The following is an 18943-nucleotide window of genomic DNA, read 5'->3' as shown; positions in this document are numbered from 1 at the left end:
GCTGACCCTCTTCTTGCTACAGAATTAGCAACCTTCAGTGATACCCCGGTAAGACATACTTGTCTCTGGATCCGTGGTTTGTGAAAATTGAGAGAAAGTTGTCTTTAAAAAATGCGCGATGTTAACTGTTGTTAGGGAGAACACAACTTCTCAGTAACTGGGTCCCCACCATGAGAAAATGATCTGGAAGGCGTGGCTCTGGGCACCACACCCAGCTCTCAGGGCAGCTGCCTGGTGGCCAGCACGCCGCTGCCCCCTCTCACTCAGCACCTCCAGCCTAGCTCGGAGGCAGTGCTATTTCCGTCAGGTGTGGAGTGACAGCCTCTGCCTGCCCGGTGGTCATCTCGCTTCACCCTCTGGCCGTGTCTCCGAGGGCAGAGCTCTGACGGCAGAAGTCAGTGCTGCCCATTCAATCCCAGTCCCTTCGAGATGTCCCCAGCACTCTCCTGCATTTCCTTCTGAATGTCCATATTGGGGGAACATTTTATGCTTTGATGATACTCACAGTTAGCTCAGAGTAGGCTCCACTCCATGGCTTTAGAAACCCACCCAAAAGCTGAATGCGGAGCCCTCAGAAAGAACAAGCAGGGAAGAGAAGCTTTCTTCCTCCTGCGTGAAAATTTTGCAGGGCCTTAGGACCATTCTCTGGCCAGTCCAGCCTCTCTTCCCCTCTCACGAATCCCCTCCATCTACATAGCAAGGTCTTGCTCTAAGCACAAGTCTTATTTCTGCTGAGTTCCTTAGAGTGCACTTTCTGCAATTTGTTCGTTCTAATCTATCCCTAAAGTATTTTTGGCAAGACTGTAATTAAGTGAGATCCTCATAATCCAGGTTAACCAAAGTCTTTCTTCAAATTCTTTAAAGATAAGACACGAGTGATCCTGTCCACCTCCCCACCCTGTCCTCTCTTCTTCCCTCCCCTCCACCCACCTCTCCCAACTCAACACCTCCTGGAGACAGAACTGTACGTTCAGATCTTTCACCTGTCCTGCTAATGCCAAACCGTATTTCTGGGGCTGGGAACTGGGCTTGGTGGTAGTCTACTTCTGCAGGATGCACAGGGCCTCGAGTTCGAGCCCCGGCATCACCACCACCCCAGAAAACCTGCATTCCTCTGCGAGAGATGCCCTTCTCTGGTGCAGTGTGGGTCCTCAGAGCTTCCCTTTCATTCAAAGGAAAGGCATGGTGATGAACAGGGGCTCCTTACGGTAACCGAGAACAGTGCTCAACAGGAAGCATCACACCTGTCGATTCATTCAAAGTGTGCAAGCTGCTCTCGCAGCTCAGAAATAGGAAATGCTTATCAGAATTGTCTTCTAATAAATGGCCCTCAATGTACTCTCATTGAAGTATTTCCTTCTGTGTGTTAGGATTTGCTAGGGACAAAAGATGTCTTAGCCTCTTTTTAACTTTGGAAAAATCTTACTGGCTGCTTTTTTTTCTTTCTTTCTCTTTTTTTTTTAATTTTTAAACTAACTCCTTTTCAGAAGGATAGTAACACAGCTTGACAACACTTTTGCAATGAACCTAAAGGATTCTGATTCGCTTTCTAGAAAAATTTACATATTAAGAAGGTACAGCACATATATATATACACATACATACATACATACACACACACACACACACACACACACACACCTATAGACCATGAAAAAACTTGTACATGAAGATTGTCTGGAGGTTACTCAAGGTTATGACTCAATGGTTACTGAACTTAGGACAACCTGTGGTTACTGAAAGTAAGCACTAAATTGTGTTACAAACTATGAAATAATTTCAGCATTTTGCTCATGTGCCTGAGTTTCATGGTTTTAAGAAATTTTGGCACAGACAAAATAAAATTTACATATGTGAATGCATTCCAGTAATAAATAGTTTTAATACCAAATAGTCACACATATTATTCTTTTCAGTCAATTTTACATTCTTTTTCTTTTTTATTATTTGGTAAATGCATTCAAAGGCAATTACCACGTGAAAGAATTGTACAGTTTAGGTTTTATAACCTTATTACTCCGATTTGAATATCGTATTGAGATGACATTTGCTCTCATCTCTTCCATTCATTGTGGATCACGGGATAATGGGAACTTAGGTGTCTTCATATTCATGTCATATATTCTGTGGTTTGGATAGAATACACTGTAGGAACTAGAAGGTGTGTTGGAGAGCACCTCCCAGGTGTTACAGGCCACAGACTAGAAAACCAAGAAATAGCCCGACTTCCACCTTGACAGTAATCTTTCTACCAGATTTCATTCCCTGTGATAAATCTTACTACTTGTTAAATAAACCGATGCTAAGCCAAATTCTGTTGCACACATCAAAGTAGCTAGCCACAAAACTTCCTCCAAACAGTCATTTACTTGGCTAAACTTCGCAACAGTCAGAAAAGTCTTCTTGAGCTAGTACAATACCTTTACTAATTGTAATAATAACAACAAAACTATAACTGATAACGAGCCATCAAAATGGCCTTAACCTTCTGAATTAACAATGGTTAAAGAGAAGACCCACTCCTTTTCATATTGGTAACAGAATTCCCCCAAATTCTCATTTATAGGTTGATTAGTTAGAAGCCTAAAGGCCCTTTACTAAACAGACAACAAAACTTGGAGACTATTACTGTCAGCCTGGCACTGTGGCAGGCACATGTCCACACCACCCTCCCCAGGCGTGCTTTCTCAGTCGACTCTGACACACTTATTCCAAAATGTGTGACAGTGACACTACCCATGTGCTAATAATGCAAACAAAACTCATCTTCCATTAGGGATTTTTAATCCTTTAGGTCAACTTGAAGTGTATATTTTATCCCATTGAACATAATATTACTGTTGAAGTGAGTTATCAATCATAACCATTGGGGGAAAACTCAAGCCCTAATGTATTAACATGCAAAGAAACAAAAAAACTGGTTCTTGGGGGAAAACATAAGGCTTTCAACTGAATATCATGAAATTAACATCTCTTCCAACTCACTTTTGTTTCTTCACATTTGTTCCTCTTAAAATGATTTAGATTTTATATGACAGAAGATTTAGATCAAAAAAATGTTAGAAACATAATGTATTTTTCTCTCTAGGTAGGTAGTTAAGCAATTCAGTACCAGCTCAGTATGACACAAACAGATGACAGGACCACAGATTCCCTTCTGTCTTCTATGCACAGTTGAACAAGAATGCATTTTTTGATTGTCTTTTGCATCATGGAAATATTATTCCAAAGCAAACTAAACTAATAAATAAATTCCCTATTCATCAAACTAGTGCTTGATAGTTTTGGTGAGCTTTACTGAGAACCATAAAAGAGCTGCTAATGAGTTTTCCTAGAGAAAAAGAAACCCACATTCAGTGTGAATGATATCCTTTCCTCTTCGCATAGAAGCATTCTGAGCTGAGGACATGGCATGTATATCCTCCCACTGGCTGGCATTATCAGTTCCTAGTACAGTATTAGTAGATTTGCTCTGCTCCGAGAGAAATTTTTAGGAACATAGTTTAACAGTCTCAATTTAGAAAAATTAGAAGGTGATAACTTCATTTAGATTTTTTCATCAGTACAGGAAACTGAAAAAGCAGGTCACCTGAAAATTGGTCCCTTCACAAACTGTTAAGTGCTTTAAATAAAAGGCGATACTTACTGTAGTTATTCTTCATCTCCTGGGTCCCTTTGACTTTGCCTCGTTTGTCAATCCTCAGGTACCACTGCGTTCGGCAGAAGAGTCTTCTCACCCTGATGTCCCCTCCTTCCATGTAATCGTAGCTTCGTGTGTGTCGCTCGGGGCTAGAGCAGTTCACGTTGGTAGCCATTTGCTCTGGGGCCATGTCATTGCAAGCTAAAGCTAGAGGGCCCACTAGGCAGACAACGAGAAAGCATGATCTGTAGAGCAAAGTTGGCAGGATCCATGTGAGTATCCATTTGTGCATTATAGAGTAGTGTTCCAGGGGTCCATGAACACCATAATGAACACTCCAACTGCAGTTGACTGTTACTCCTGGATCATTGACCTTTTCCTATCTGTGAGCTGCAGATTGATTTATGAAAGAGTCCTTGCTCTTTCCAGAGTTGTACACTTATCCTTTCAGCTTCTGGTAACAATACAGGATTCCTCCTTAAATAACTCTGGGTTGAGATATCCTTATAAAAGAACAGGTTGTCATAAGCTCAGTTGCTGCGGCGCTGTTTGCTACTTGACTTCTGTTTGCAATGAGAGATTAAGAACAGGGAGGGGGAAGAAAGGAACATAAAAAAATGTATGTATGAATTTCAGTGGGTAAATAGTATGGCAACAAATACAGTTAATACTTTGAAGATACATTTGAAACAGCTTGTACAGAGGATGTCAACATCTTTACCACTCTATATGTAGATTTTTTAAAGTTTTGCATTAGTGGAGAGAAATCAGAATATGACCATATCATTCATTCCAGTTTCTACTTTGTAAGAAACATCCTATACTTAGAGCTGTTGATTTAAATCAACTTCTACAATTACTACTAACAACACATAAATGCTTTCCCTAGATTTTTTATGCTATACTTTTACATTTGTGGCTAGGCAATTATTTTCTCCTGAGCAGCCCACATTTTTCAAGTTAAATGTCAGAATCATACTAGAGAACTTCAAGCTTGTCTTTATGTACGTTCTGCAGCGTAATTATTATAGATATTTACACGGCTCAAAAATCTGATAACTGCTTTCCCCCTCAGTACCACCATCAGAGCAAGAGATAACTTTAGAAAACATTCAACATTGCTTTTAAAGACAAATAACAGTAACTTACTTGTTCTGTTTACAACAGCTGGATACACAAGAATTCCGTGTCTGTTGTCTGCCTTTGCAACTTGAGCCTCTCTACTGTAGCTACAAACTATTTCTCAGCTGAGAAATCCTCCAGCAGAATCATAATTGTTTCCATAAATCAACAGGCAAGAGGATTTTCTCTGTGTGTGTGAGCGCATGTGTGCTTGTGTGTGCAGTCTTGTATTCAGGGCTTTTCGATAAATACCTTTGCTGACCTCATTGGAAGCAATTAAAACTTAACCAGTGAGCTGTTAGTTGAATACAACAGCAAGAATAAAAGGAGGCTTGTATGATATTCAGTGGTCATAAGAGGGAGCTATAAACATAGTTTATGCTTAAATCTACAAGAGTGTGTCTACTCTGTGGAAACAAATCCTGATGCTAAACCAGAGAGAAGGGCAAAGGGAATTTTTAGATCTTCTCTGCAGCACAGCAGTTTGTATGAACGCTGAAAAGCATCTCCTTGAACATATACAGAAATGTGTCAGGTTTTTCTGGTAGTTGGAAGATCTTTTCCATAGCTTTATGGTGCATGTATCTCTGATTACTGTACCCCTTCGTACTCAGAATATCAGAACAAAATTAATAGGTATTTACTCACAAGTTGGTGTCTTAAAGCTTGTATTACTAAGCTAAGGACACGACTTTTTGCACAGAGATAATGTGCCATTGCATATGAGTATGACTTCTATGTTCTCAGGCAGAAATCGAGGGCCCTAGTTTCTTGATTCTGCTCCCAACAGCCAGTATGACCTTGGGCAAGTCTGTTGATACTCCTGACACCTAGCTGCTGCTCCATTCGTAAAATTAAGTTATTCGTCTAGACCACCCTGTGGTGCTTTGAAATCTGAAAATTCTACACCCTATGACTTATACTAGTGGCTGGTATAAGGAAGCACATGCATCATTCTAAAACATTATTGTTCTTAAAAATTAAAAATAAAGAAAGCAGTTTACCTTGGTTATCAGTGCTTGGCTTTTGCTTCAATGAGAACCTTAGCACAATAAACAAATATTAACTTAGGGATGAAACTGTAAGGCCTAGAGCTAATGTAAATGAGAAGAAGTTGTTTTATTTCCCCAAATAAGTTGTTTTCTACTTCCTGTCCTAGCCTACATAGGGCAGTGTTCAAATGTTCCACTAGATATTTCATTTAGAAATATTTATCATCAATCTAAATAAGTATTTAGGCGCTTATATTAAAATCTTCTGTCCCATGTTGTATAGCCCCCCCCCCACGCACACACATTCTGCATTTAAAATGCACTACTTTGCCACCAGGTGGTGCATGTACACCAGCTAGAGAAGGAAATTAAGTCCATTCAATTAGATTATAGTTTGTGACTCCCCTTTATGTCTATGCTTTTAGGGAACTGAGTCCAGGGGACAGAATATTTTAATATATCCAGGTATCTTTTATTTGTGAAATACTGAAAATGTTAAGCTTTTAAAAGCAGACAAGGGTGGACTCTTCATAATTGTGGAAACAACTGACTAAAAACAAGATAGCTCAAAACGTTCTGTCATTACTCTAGAAGGCGGAAGAAAGGAGAAAAGAAAATTTGATGCTATCATTTTCTGAATTACACCCCGAGTTTAGGAGGCAGTGGTAATGAACAGGGCCTGAATCCCTAAGGCTTGGATACTCTTTATAAAGAAATAAATGATAGTAACAGTAGTTACATGTAAAGCCAGTTGTTCCTCACTGACCCTGTGGATTTTGAACAAAGAAATTGACAGTTTAGAAGTGAACATTGGTCAATCACATGCTTAGGGCTTGAATAAAAGAAATGAGCAATTTTCTAGAAGTGAGTAGTTAGTGCCTCCTGCATATCTGCTATGTAGAATTAACTGTAAGCTGGAAAAGAAGAATAAAATTGTGATCTAAGCACTTGGAGTGCATTAGATGCCATTATATTCAGTTATTTGGAAATAGAATGCAAGTACTATTAATGAATGCATTAATCTCAAAGCAGCTATAAAAGTAGCTTGAATTCTTTGATTATTAGTGTCCTTATTGGAGAATCATCAATTCCAGATGGGCCTACAGTGGGTTTCACTGGTCCCACACCCTACAGTGGGGAGCATCGCCAGGTTCACTGTGTCCTCGTCATTCAGAGGAGTCCTCCAAGATGTACCTAGTAGCTTTAGTTACCTCCGGATGGGGTAACCCTCTTTCTGTGAAGTTATACATTGACAATCACTTATTGCTCTTATAAAATATATATATATATATGTAGTATATTTCAATTGACTAAACACAGAAGTACTTTGAAGAATTGTCTTTTTTTTTGTCATTTCTAGATTGAGCTAACTTTATTGGAAACACCTCCATCTTGTCAGTCTAAATGCATAAAACAAAGATTCTTGCATCTATTCCTAAAAATTGGTTTTTTAAAATGTCTTTTGTAAGTAAAAGTGCCTGCCATTCTCCAGCAAGAAGCAAAGCCTGACATTTGTCCAGTTTGATCTCAGGATAGAAGAATACAGAGTTTATTTCCGTGAATATCATGAAAACTGGCAATTAAGTATTCATTCGCCCCCACCATTGCTTAAACAGTTTTCAGTGTATCTTTCATTCAGTGAAGAGATAAATGATAATATAACTTTTGTTTAATGAATTTTGTTTCAATAATTAATTTCAGACTTTGCCCCATTTGTACTTATGTATAATATGCTCAGTAGAAAGGCACGTCCTGAAACGCTTTGATCTCTTTACATTCTCACGTTCTGGTATTCCCACCACCCCATCCCCTTCTACCCTTTCTCCAAATAGAGATAATCATTGTTACTGGCTTCTTATAGATATTTCCAGAGTTTCTTTATGCTTATACATACAAATGGATTCCATATGTATTTGTAGTTTTTTACTTAACTCCTTTTTATACAAAATGTAGTATTCTACATGTGTTGTTCTGCATGCCACTTTTTTCTGCTGCGTGAAATAAATCAGGCACAACAACTTAAATACCATATGCTTTCTCTCATATGAGAAAGTCAAAGCATAAATAAAGAGCAAAAGGAAGGAAAGAAAATATGGTACTTCTATACAATGGAGTACTACTCTGCCGCAAAGAAGATAAATTTAATTCGTTTGTAGGAAAATGGATGCACCTTGAAGCCAAAACAATAAATAAATCGGATGCATAAGCTTAAATACCGCATGGTTTTTCTTGCATGAGGAACTGAAAGTATAAATAAATTGAAGATCAAAATAAAAGATGGATGATAGGAAACAGGGAAATACAACTTTTGCAAATGGAGATGGGACCAGAAGATGGAGGAGGAGGAGAGGGGCTCAAAGGGGGATCAAAAGAAAAACAAGCAAAGAACTAGAAAATCTTCCATCTCAGTATTCAGGAAGCTTTCTTTTATTTTTTACAGCTGCACGGATCCTGTTGAACGGATACCTCCCGATGTATTTAACCTACCCTCCACTGGGGAACATTTCATTTTCCCGTATTTTTTATTAGGAAAAAAATGCTATTGTGAATAAAGTTATAAACATGTAATTTTACAAGGTGCAGGTGGACCTCCGGGCTCAGCTCCCATGAGGCGCACGGTGCGGGTCAAAGCTTTCGCGCTGCCCTGGAGGTGTGCCGGTGTGCCGGTTTCTTAAACCCGCTGGTGGAGCGTACAAATGCCCATCTGTTCAGCAGTGTGCGGTCGGACTGCAGGGATTTTCCAAGCTCAGTAAAGATGGCATTTCGTTGCGGCTACCTTTGCACGTCTCTTCTTACAAGGCAAGGAGGCCACCATACATGCGCGCATGAAGAAAGGGCACCATCAGCGTCTGGGGTAGGTGCAGACGTGTCCTGCGGCGCTGCCAGCAGGGACGCGTTGGGAAGCGGGCCTGTGAGTGCGCCGGGGGAGCGTGCGTGTATAAAACCCCCGTGTGGCGGGAGAACAGCAGAACACCAGCGCGTGCCCGCTGCAAGGAACCAGGGAGGCGGTGGCGTGCGGTGAGCCTGAGGAGGCAGCTCTGTGGCCATTGGAAGAGGCCCGAGCCGCGCCCCAAGATAGAAAGTTCACAGCGAGGCTGAAGAGAGAAGCGGCCGTGACTGCGCTCTCCGCCTCTCCTGGTCAAAGCCTAAATGCTGTCAGCAGAGTAAGTTTATGAAACAGTAAATTACAGTCATTCATCCTGTCAAAAAGATGCCCAAGTCACTGGCGTGGGGAGGAGCTTCAAGGTGGATGGGGCAGTCGTGCAAGTCCTCCTGGCTTGGACGAAGCTGAATCTACTTCAGAAGGTTATCCAAAGTGCCCTGAAGAAAAGCGAAGCGTAAAGGTGCTTTGAGAAGCAGCACAGTGGAAACGGAATCCCACACGTTGGGGTACACAGAGAAAAGTCTGTGGGTCCCAACTTTGGGGAAGCAAGCTTCTACACTCCTGGTAGCACCACAAAGCACAGCAGAGAAAGCAAAACTCCAGAGGATGTCTGCCTTGTGCCTAATCACAGCACCCCTCCTAAAGGTGTCTCACGTATTAAAAGAAGTCTGGAAACATCAGAGAACCCAGGGCTGAGTGCACCTGGACACATGGCTGCTGGCCAAAGGCCCTTGCCTCAGCCCTGCATCCAACCCTCGAATCCCTGCCCCTCTTGGCGCAGAAAAGGGAAAATTAGGAATCACTGAGTTTAAGTTTTCCACCAACCTAGGAGAGTGGAATTCTTAAAATTGGAGCTAGGTTGATTTATATTTATAAATATAAATGTAAATATTATTCCTTACATCTGAGATTGCAGTCCAGGATTTATTTCCACACATTCCTGCAGTTATCCTCACACCATGAATTTATCTTCATCTCATCTTCTGTCGGTACCGTTCCATAAATTCAGCCCGACTCTGGTGCATTCCATACAACCAATCTTCCTTACTCCTTGATTCATCCATTTAACAAATATTTATCAAAAAGTTACTTGCTTCCAGATGTTGCGTTTGCCTTTTTGAGATACAATGGTGATTATTCTGGAAGTGATCTCTGCCCTTTGGAAGTATGCATTCCAGAGAGAGAACAAACATAAACACGCAGGTCTGGGGGTGGCAAGGAGCAGGTCGGGGAGGGAGGATGGTGAAGAGCATGTGTCCCCGAACCAGAAGAGGCTCACGTGAATGAGAGCCGTGAGCAGTGGAGACCGGTGTGAGATCCATGAGGCTGAAGAGGTGGACAGGGCCTCACAAAGGGATCTGAGTGTGTTCAAGGATCCCGGGAGCCTGGAGTGGACACTTGTCTTCCAAACCTGGTGGACTGACTCAAAGACAGGAGTTTAAACTTAGGAGTAAAATGGCAAGAGTCATTGAGCAAGCCTGCGGTCCGTAGAAATCCTCAGTTATGTAAACGCTGTGCTTACCCTGTGCACAGTGCCCTAACATTTAAAAACTAACTGTATATAAGACACAAAGTCTGAGTCAGATGCTCGAAGCTGTGGCGTGCCGATGACCCACCTCATGTAAATATCTCTGTCTATGAGCGTTATGTGAGTCTTTGCATATCTGAATTTATAAAAACTGGTTTTATTTAACATATTTTTGAAGGTCTCTTCCATGCTAAATTTAAAGTTCTGCAAATTAAATTATGTATTTACTAAATTATGGTCCCACTTTAGACCTGGAGCAAGATTTCCAGTTGGAGCTAGTAGGTCTGCTGTTCCTGTCCTCCTCTGTAAATTTCCATGGGGTGGAAGTATGTCGTGCAAGGCCCTGGCTGGCGTGATTACCCTCCAGTCACTGCTTACCCTCAGGAAGAGCTGGTCATATACAGTGGCACCTGATTTCAACAGCCTCTCGCGATCCTCAACTCTGAAAAGCGTTTAAATGGAGAAATGTTTGATTCACCGCTAGGCTAGGAGACCATCACAAAGACCCTGCGTAATTAGGGCTGTTCCATTACTTGCTTTAAATTGTCATCCTCTGGTTCCATGCTAATTATCTACATAGCCAGGCAGCAAAATGAGGGGTGAAATTAATGAAAACAATTGTAATGTTTCATAAATGTCAATGTCCAAGTAGCAAAATTGGCTTAATTAGTAGTTCATTGGTTGCAAAAACCATGGCTTTTCAGCAACAGATGAACTGCTTTAAAGTGGAAGAAAAAGGCAGAACAGAGATGATTCTGATAATGAAGACTTAAATTATAGAGTGCCTTCTTTAGCCTAAAGATTGGGGTGTTCAGCCCAGACTTGACACCTCAGGGTGCTGCTGCCTGAACTGAGGGCCCTAGGTGCACAGTGGACCAGAAGAGGTATCTCGTGGGCGATGGATCCTCCGCAGGACCTGGATGTCATGAGTCCCTCCTGGGAAATCTCATCCAGGCAGGAGGAGCTGGGGGAGGTGACGCCATGGCCAGACAGGCTTCACCTGTGCCCCACAATTCCCCACCTGGATCCCCCAGCTCTGCTCTGTCCACAACTGAGGGTGCTGCCTCAGCTCCGGTTGTCCACTCTTCTTTGACTCTCATGTTTTGTGAGACTCCTGAGCATTTGTAGATAATTTCTATGACCCCTCCCATCACTGTGTCTCCTGTCAACTGACCCCTAGTCCAGCCAAGAACTCAGGAGGGCGACAGGAAGCCCAGGAAAGCCGGCCGTGGTAAGACACGCAGTCGTGGAGGACTGGAGGCTGCACAATTCCTTACCAAGAGAGAAAGGCAGACTTGTCCTCGAGCTCCCCGTTCAGGCTAAACTTTCCTGCTGGCTTCTTTCTTTATGGCAAAATAGTACCATGTTGTGTGTATCTCGCATTTTCCTTTATGGATTCACTCATGGGCTAGCTAATGTGAATTACACTGCGCTGAACGTGGGTGTGCATGCATCAGCACAACATGATGTCCTTAACCCTTTCTGGAAGACACCTGGAGGCACTGTAGCTGGGTCAAATGAAATTTCCAGTTTTCGCTTTTGAGGGATCTCCGTACTGATCTTCATAAAGGTTGTGCTCATTTGTATCTCCACCGACAACGTAGAAAGGTTCCTTCTCTCTCACAACCTTGCCAGCATGTGTTGTCTTTGAACTCTCCACGGTGGCCAGTCTTTCTGGAGTGAGATGGAATCTCTCTTGTCTTCATTCACATTTCTCTAATGGCCAGAGACACTGAGATTTCTTTCAGATCCTGTTGGTCTTTTTTGCTTCGAAAGCACAGCCAGAGTTTTGAGAAGTGTCTGTTCACTTTGGTTGTCTGATTTTTGATGGATGTCCCCCCCGCAACACACACTTTTCCTGAATAAAACTTGGGTCTGTCTGCTATTTGGACCCCTGTACCCACTGTCTTCTGTAATCCTCGGTATCCCCCAAGTGCTGAGCTCCCTTGCTAGGTTTGGGGTGAGGAGCAATTCACCCCAACACTGACACTTCTCTAGAGAAAGGGTCCCACAGAGAAGAAACCCTTCTCACGAAGTTTTCACTCTTTCTCCACACCTCCTCTCCCTGTTCTCCCCTCCCACCCTTTCTTTTTTTCCTTCTTCTATATCCAGTCTGGGTAAGGTACCCAGGGATAAGGAAAGCAATTGCCACGTATTTCCTTTGCAAGTTTACATTCTGAGTTTTCAGTGAAGATCTTTGGGCCCACTGCTCTGTGATCTTGCCTGATGACTTCAAACCCAAACTTAGTGTGTGCACAGATGTATGATATACAGTGTGAAAGACACATTGTTCAAGGGGCTAAGCAAAGCTTATGGAGCTGAAATTATGGAGGAGGAGACAGATGATAAACATACAAAAGTAATTCTGATGATATTTCAGGAGGAATAAGTGGGTTACTACAGTAGCAAGTAACAGGAAGGAAATGATTAGAACAGGCTCACGGCAAGTTTTAGAAGGTGCCATTTAAAGTGAGATCTGAAGACTAAGAAGAACAATCAGAAGTGGAGGTAACAAGGAGAACAAAAGTTGTGAGGTGGAAGTGCTCATAGTTTTATAAAATCTGAAGGACAGCATAAGTGGAGCACAGTGAACAGGGAGAAAGCGGGGTGCTGACCCTGACTTATTACAGGCTTTGGTATCAATAGTAAGGGCTTGGGATTTGATCCTAAGGATGACAGGTTTCAATCGGTGCGTAATGTGACCATTCTGAAAACTCTGGGAGAGCATCAAGACCGAAGCGAGGAGACCAGTGAGGAGGCTGTGTTTGCACCCAGACTGGAGAGGAAGCCCTCTCGGGTGAAGGCCATGGCAGGGAAGAGGGAATGAGGGGCAGGTACATGCTAGAGACAAAGCTGGCCGGCAACGTGAAAGACAGAGGTAGTCAGAGTTCTGATGTTTGTGACGGGTAAACGGGGACGTCACTTGCTGGACAGAGGAAGACGGGACAGGGACCAGTACTAGAGGGCAGACCACAGGGATCCGGACCCCTTACTCCCTGGAAAGGGGAACCAGGGAGCATCTCGAGAGTCAGTGAAAGTGCAGTCTGCTTGTAGGGCTCTCTGGTGCCGAAGGAAAAATTCTGTCGTGCAGTATCAACTATGTATTGTAATAAAAACCCTAAGGGCGATCCTCGTTTTTCTAATTAATAATATCTCTGACCACCAGAATCCAAGAGGCCCCAGTATCATAACACAGCTACTGTATCAGAAACCGAGCTATGTTGTGGGACCTCATTGGAAAAGCCTAAACAGTCTTATTCTTATTCTTTTATTTAAGCCATAGAGACCTCATAGCTTTAAATTTAAGTAATGCAGAGTTCAATTCTTGTGACACCAAGAAAGAAATTTCTAAGAACAGCAATGCTGACATTTTACCCAAAAAATCAATACTTAGTAGCCTCTATGATTATTTTACTTAAAAGAAAATTGCCTTTATATTTGAGAGACATAATAGCAGAGTAGCTCCTTTAAGAGTATGAAAACAGCCAGGTGTGGTGGCGCATGCCTGTAATCCCAGCACTCAGGAGGCTGAGGCAGGAGGATCACTGTGAGTTCCAGACCAACCTGGACTACATAGTGAGTTCCAGTTCAGTCTCAACTACATAGTGAGACCCTGTCTCAAAAGAACAAACAACAAAAAAAGAGTATGAAAACACAGTATATTGCACAATAAAAAGAATATGATAAAAACTAAAAGATTTGGCATTGAATGCCAGGAAAAGTTTTTTAGCCAAAAAAAAGATGAAAAAGTCAATTTAGTCATTCAATAGTCTTCAGAAGAATAATGAAATAAGACTAATTTCTCTCTTTCTAACAGAATTTTTGGCTGTATGTGATTACAGTTGCAGTTTCCTGGCTTAAATAGCTTGGGATTTGGAAATGCTGTATCATAAGTTTAGAAAGTTACTGAATTAGTAAAACTCCAAAATTATAGCATTTTTTAAAGAAAAGTTGTTTATAAATACCAAGTATATTATAAAGCAGACACCTGGCTGACTTGAGCCTCTAAAAATATGGACGTAGCTCATCAGACTATCTGCAAAGGTTGACATGAAAATACTAAGATGTTTGAAAACTGCTCTCCCTCTTAAATATTTTTAAATTCCCTACAGCAACTGATATATCCTATTATTTTTTGTGCAGTCTTGGAAATCTCTGCAAAGCAGAAGGACAAGTCTCAATTTACACTCAATGTGAGTGGAATAAATCCTGAAGTTTTACTATATCCTAAACATGTGAGGTTTTACCATATTCTAAACAAATGAAGTTTTACTATAATCTAAATTATCTTTAAGAATGGATGGTGCCAGGGATTTAGCTCAGTGGTTCCGCCACCTCCCTCGCAAGTGCAAGGTCCCAAGTTTGATCCCTGGTACAAAAAAAAAGAGTGGATGGCACCTGGCATATCAGCACACACACTTGTAATTCCAGAACTTGGGAGGCTGAGGCAGGAGGGTTGGAAGTTCAAGCCCACCCCCTGGGCTACATAGCAAGGACTTTGCCTCCAAAAACAGCAACAACAACAAGACTTAGTAGGATAATATTTATCACATTACTTTTACCTTGCACAAATAAAATCAGAGACAATAATTCTAGTTTTTCATACAACTAAGTGTTAAACTTAAAGACTAATTTGAAAAATGGTAATGAAATTATTTTCGATTAACCCTCTCTTCCTCTGCCTGCCTTTTCCATTTTACTCCACTCAGGGTTCTGACAGATTGTAGCAATAAATGTGATTACTTCCAAAATTGTGTTTATTAAAATTGATTGTTACTTCCAGAATAATCAAATATGAAATCAATATTAAGTACATTGTTATTTGTGTCCCTCAAAACAGAGTGAACAAGAAGGGAGAGGGTATTCTTTTAAGTATCGAGAATGTACCATATTCTACATAAAAAGTCTTTTTTCTCTCTCAGCAACAATCTTCATCCCATTTGTACTTCATTTCTTCTGGACTGAGAAACCATGATTTCTGGTTTTTCACTTCCTTGATTCCCTAGGTAAAATTCAATTACTCTGTTTCCTTGGTGACACTAAATATTTCCAAAGCTTGGGAGTTCTTCCTCTTGTTCAGTCCTTCACTCCTCCTTGCCTGTGTGCATTTTCTCAACTTCGCGTTCTTTATTCCGCTCACTTGCCCCTCTCTCTCTGTCTCCACCCCTCTCATGCACCCTGCATGGGTGCATACTCATGGGTTCATTTCCCTAGCACGCCCGTGCCTCAGGTTTTTAGAAACCTCCTCGGTCACTCAGTCAGTTCTTATATTAATTTTACTTGTTTGTCCTGTTTTTTCTCAGTCTAGTCAAAACACACATCTGGTTTCTATTCTAATCAGATTCCTCTGAGGATAACTTCATATTATAGAAGGCAAACAATCCTCAGCATGCAGTGATGCAACTTCTGGTAACTTAAACTTTTATCCAACAATTTCTTAAAGCTATTCATGCAGTATAATAGATAGGCTTTCTTAGAGGTAAAAGTTTATAGAGGTGAGGTTTGTATGGGTAATCATTGAATGCAAGTTAATACTTGGAGAGCTACTCTTTTTAAATGAGAGATGTTGGAAGCTGAACATGGAAAATGATTCACGGTCTCATTAGCATTCATTTCTGAGCGTTCACAAGTCAAGCGACACATAGAAAGTGTGAGGGGAAAGGGGAGACAGAGGTGGCAGAGCCTATGTGTGGAAAAACAGAAAACAAAACTTGAAACTTCTAAGAAACAGCAAACAGACACTAAAAGAGTACTGCAAACCACTTACAAGATATAAAGCCATATGAATAATCCTTCCTTGAATTGGGGCTCACAAGAACCAAAGCGGTCCATGAAGAGCTTGCAGGATTCAGATGATTTACAGCCACGCTTATCTGGACTTCAATTACTGCTCTTAATAATTGCATGAGGCAGGCAAGTTACCAAGCCTCCCAGAGTCCTGCGTAAAAAGAATCACAAAGAACCAGTCTCCCTTGGCAGAACCCAAATGGCTAGGTACTGGATGCCAAAAAATAGAGTAGAGGATCTGAAGTGAGGGGACGGTTTTCAGAGAACTCTAGGGCCACTGTTCTAGGTGAGCACGAGCAAGGAACCCCCAAGGGTTAGCCTGAAAGCCAGAGTGAGCAAGGGAACGACAGGACCCCAAGTGCAGCTAATAAGTGGTCACCGCCAAGATGAACTCAGTACGCAGAAAGAGGCTGCTAATGGGTATCACTGTCTCATACCATCCTTCTAAGCTGGTTCTGTTCATGTCTTCCTTCTGCAAATGTGGAAAGGAGAGCGGGGGCGGGACTGGGAGGGAAGGGAAGAGGAGCAGGGAGAGAGGATACAGAGGGCAGAAGAGAAGAGAGGCAGAGGAGGAGAAAGTAGTTACTATTCTCATTTTCTGGATGAAGAAGCAAGACACACAAGAGTTTATGTTTCACAAGGTAAGAATGTGTAAATAATTTAAGACACAGACGAGCTAATCTGGAGCTTGAGCCCCTAATCAATTGTCTTCAATGTAGGATTTATTCTCGCAGAGGGGGTGGGGCCCCCATCTTCCCACCTCCTTAGCCAGGAACATGCAGAGAACTCCACTGAGAAGCCCTTCAAGGGCAAGAGAAACCTGCTGAGAAAAACAAACACCCATCTGAACAAAAATGCATGCCAGCCACCTGGAACAGTAACTCAATCTTTAATTCTTACCTAGAAGCCAAAGATGACAGACATTTGAAGAAAGCATGAATGTATAGGATCAAGGTGAAGCCACCAGAAAACTGATTCTTTGTGAAAGATAACACAGTAAATAAAAAAATATTTATCTCAAATTCTTACTTGAATTTCTGTACTCATTCATTTCCCAAATACTCACTGATCCGACTCTGAATTTTAGTGCTAAATGTCATGATGATGCCCCTATCTCCCCAACCAAAAAAAGCATGATACCTGCTCCTGTGAAGTTCATTCAAAATTACAGAGCATCACTTTTTAAAAGCACAGACTGACAAGAAAATGAAGAAAAGCTTAGTTATTAGGTATTCATAGTATGATGGTGGCTGAGCAACTTAGCAGAATGGCTAAAGAGCAGGTAAGTCATTTGGATGTGACCGCATTGGAAGCAGAACACAAATACTGAGAGGTAGAAAGTCGAGGAATAAATGGGCTGGGGACTTAGCTCATGATTCCACCACCTGCCTCACAAGCACAAGGACCCAAGTTCGATCCCCAGTACCGAAAGAAAGAGGGGTGGGGAGAGGAAAGCTGAGCTCCGATAGACACTTGTCCCTCTAAGAAGAGAGTTTGGGGAATGAAAGAGCCAAGAACGGGTGACAAAAAGGAATAAAAGCTGAAGTGGTCAGACTGAAATGGCCCCCAAGGGCCAGCAGAATGAATAAAGACCCTTGAACTCAAACAATAAAGAGAAAATTTTGAACGTTTCAAAAATTAAAATTACCCCAATTGCTTCTAAAGGAACTAAACTCAGAGTTGCTTCAGTCTGCATCCTTAGGGAGCATGGGACACCAGAAGAGAGGCAGGAATACCCAAAAAGGCTGGAGCAAAAGGATATGAAACCTAAAGAGACACCAGTCAATGTGCCATTCCGGTCATCTTCACACAAAGAAGATCTTCAAGTGATCACCAACTAGAGACCCTCCCTGAAAGGATCACTGAGCAAAATTTAAAGTGTTTCCAAGTGGAAAATGTGGGATACAAAAAAATGAAATACTATTCAGTCACAAACAAAACCTAATTCCTGGCATGTACAACCTATCGTGGATCTCCAGTGTATAATGCTAAGTGGCAGAAGCTACCTATAAAAGGCCAAATACTGTATGGCTGCTCTTACCAGACACTCCAGAAAAGCAAGCCCTACGGGTAGGTGCAGAAAATGTATGGTCCGGGGCTGCAGCAGGAGAGCATTCGCCACAGCCAGCACAGAGGATCCTTCCGTAGGGGACCCCTTCTACACCTTGATCAGAGTGGTGCTTGCCCGCCATATTCTTTAGCAAAGCTCACAGAACTGTACATCAAAAGCAAAGGCTGGCAAGGCCTCAAACTGAAAAGACAAGAAGCAGAAAGACGTGAGCAGAGATGAGGTGAAATAGAAACCCGAGAAAGAGTAAGGTACCTAGGAAATGATGGGACCCTGACTGGACAGGGACAAAAAGGCACTGAGAAAATAACAAATGGACATGATGGGAAAGTTCTAAATGAGAGAGGAAACCGTGAGTAGTAAAGACGGGCACTCATGTGTGGGATGTAAAAATGGCCATCTCAGAGGACTGGACACTGCAGTGGTAACCAGAGGTTGAGGAGGGTACCAGGGAAGCAGAGGAAAGGACAAAGAAACATTGCTCAATAGGCACTGAGTTACAGCCGTCGCACACTAGACGACTACGGAGAACAGTCCTGTCCTGTGCCTGGCTGCGAGCTACAAGAAAGGATTTTGAAAGTTTTCACCACAGAAGAATGTGAGGAAGCAGCCATGTTTAACCTGACCTGAGCATTTCACGATGTGCACCACAGCGTCCAGTGGCGCCCCGTGTCTTACGTATTTGTGAAATAAAGAGCAAAAAGCATAAATGGATTATCACGAGCATGACTAACTCTCAGTGGAGATGGCTTATTAAGGATTTTCTTTATCGCACTAAGGCTTTACAGTATCCTTTAAGATTGATGGAATGGTCATCCTTGTCTAATAAATAAAGAAGCAGACAGGTTAAACAATTGTCAGTTTCTCAAAAGTTTTAAGTGATGGCATCAGGCTTTGGGATATGCCTGCGGTAATACAGGAA

The 18943-nt window shown here is 41.9% G+C and overlaps 2 protein-coding genes across 20 annotated transcripts in view; one reads left to right on the top strand and one right to left on the bottom strand.

Moving 5' to 3' along the window:
* Fgf7 (fibroblast growth factor 7) overlaps positions 1 to 5107 on the bottom strand; it is a 49656-nt gene extending 44549 nt beyond the window's left edge. The window contains exons 1-2 of the mRNA XM_010638319.2: positions 4790 to 5107; positions 3647 to 4203 (exon numbers count right to left, since the gene is read on the bottom strand). Of these exons, the coding sequence (XP_010636621.1) occupies positions 3647 to 3932 (286 nt within the window). The 5' untranslated portion in view covers positions 3933 to 4203; positions 4790 to 5107. The remainder of the gene's footprint in view (positions 1 to 3646; positions 4204 to 4789) is intronic.
* Fam227b (family with sequence similarity 227 member B) overlaps positions 1 to 18943 on the top strand; it is a 157291-nt gene that overhangs the window by 100419 nt on the left and 37929 nt on the right. The window lies entirely within an intron of this gene.

Source organism: Fukomys damarensis, unplaced genomic scaffold (genome assembly GCF_012274545.1).
Source record: "Fukomys damarensis isolate Sample0158 unplaced genomic scaffold, DMR_v1.0_HiC HiC_scaffold_17, whole genome shotgun sequence".
Lineage (NCBI taxonomy): Eukaryota > Metazoa > Chordata > Mammalia > Rodentia > Bathyergidae > Fukomys > Fukomys damarensis.
Note: the sequence above shows the minus strand (reverse complement) of the source record. Positions and strands in the feature narration are given on the sequence as shown.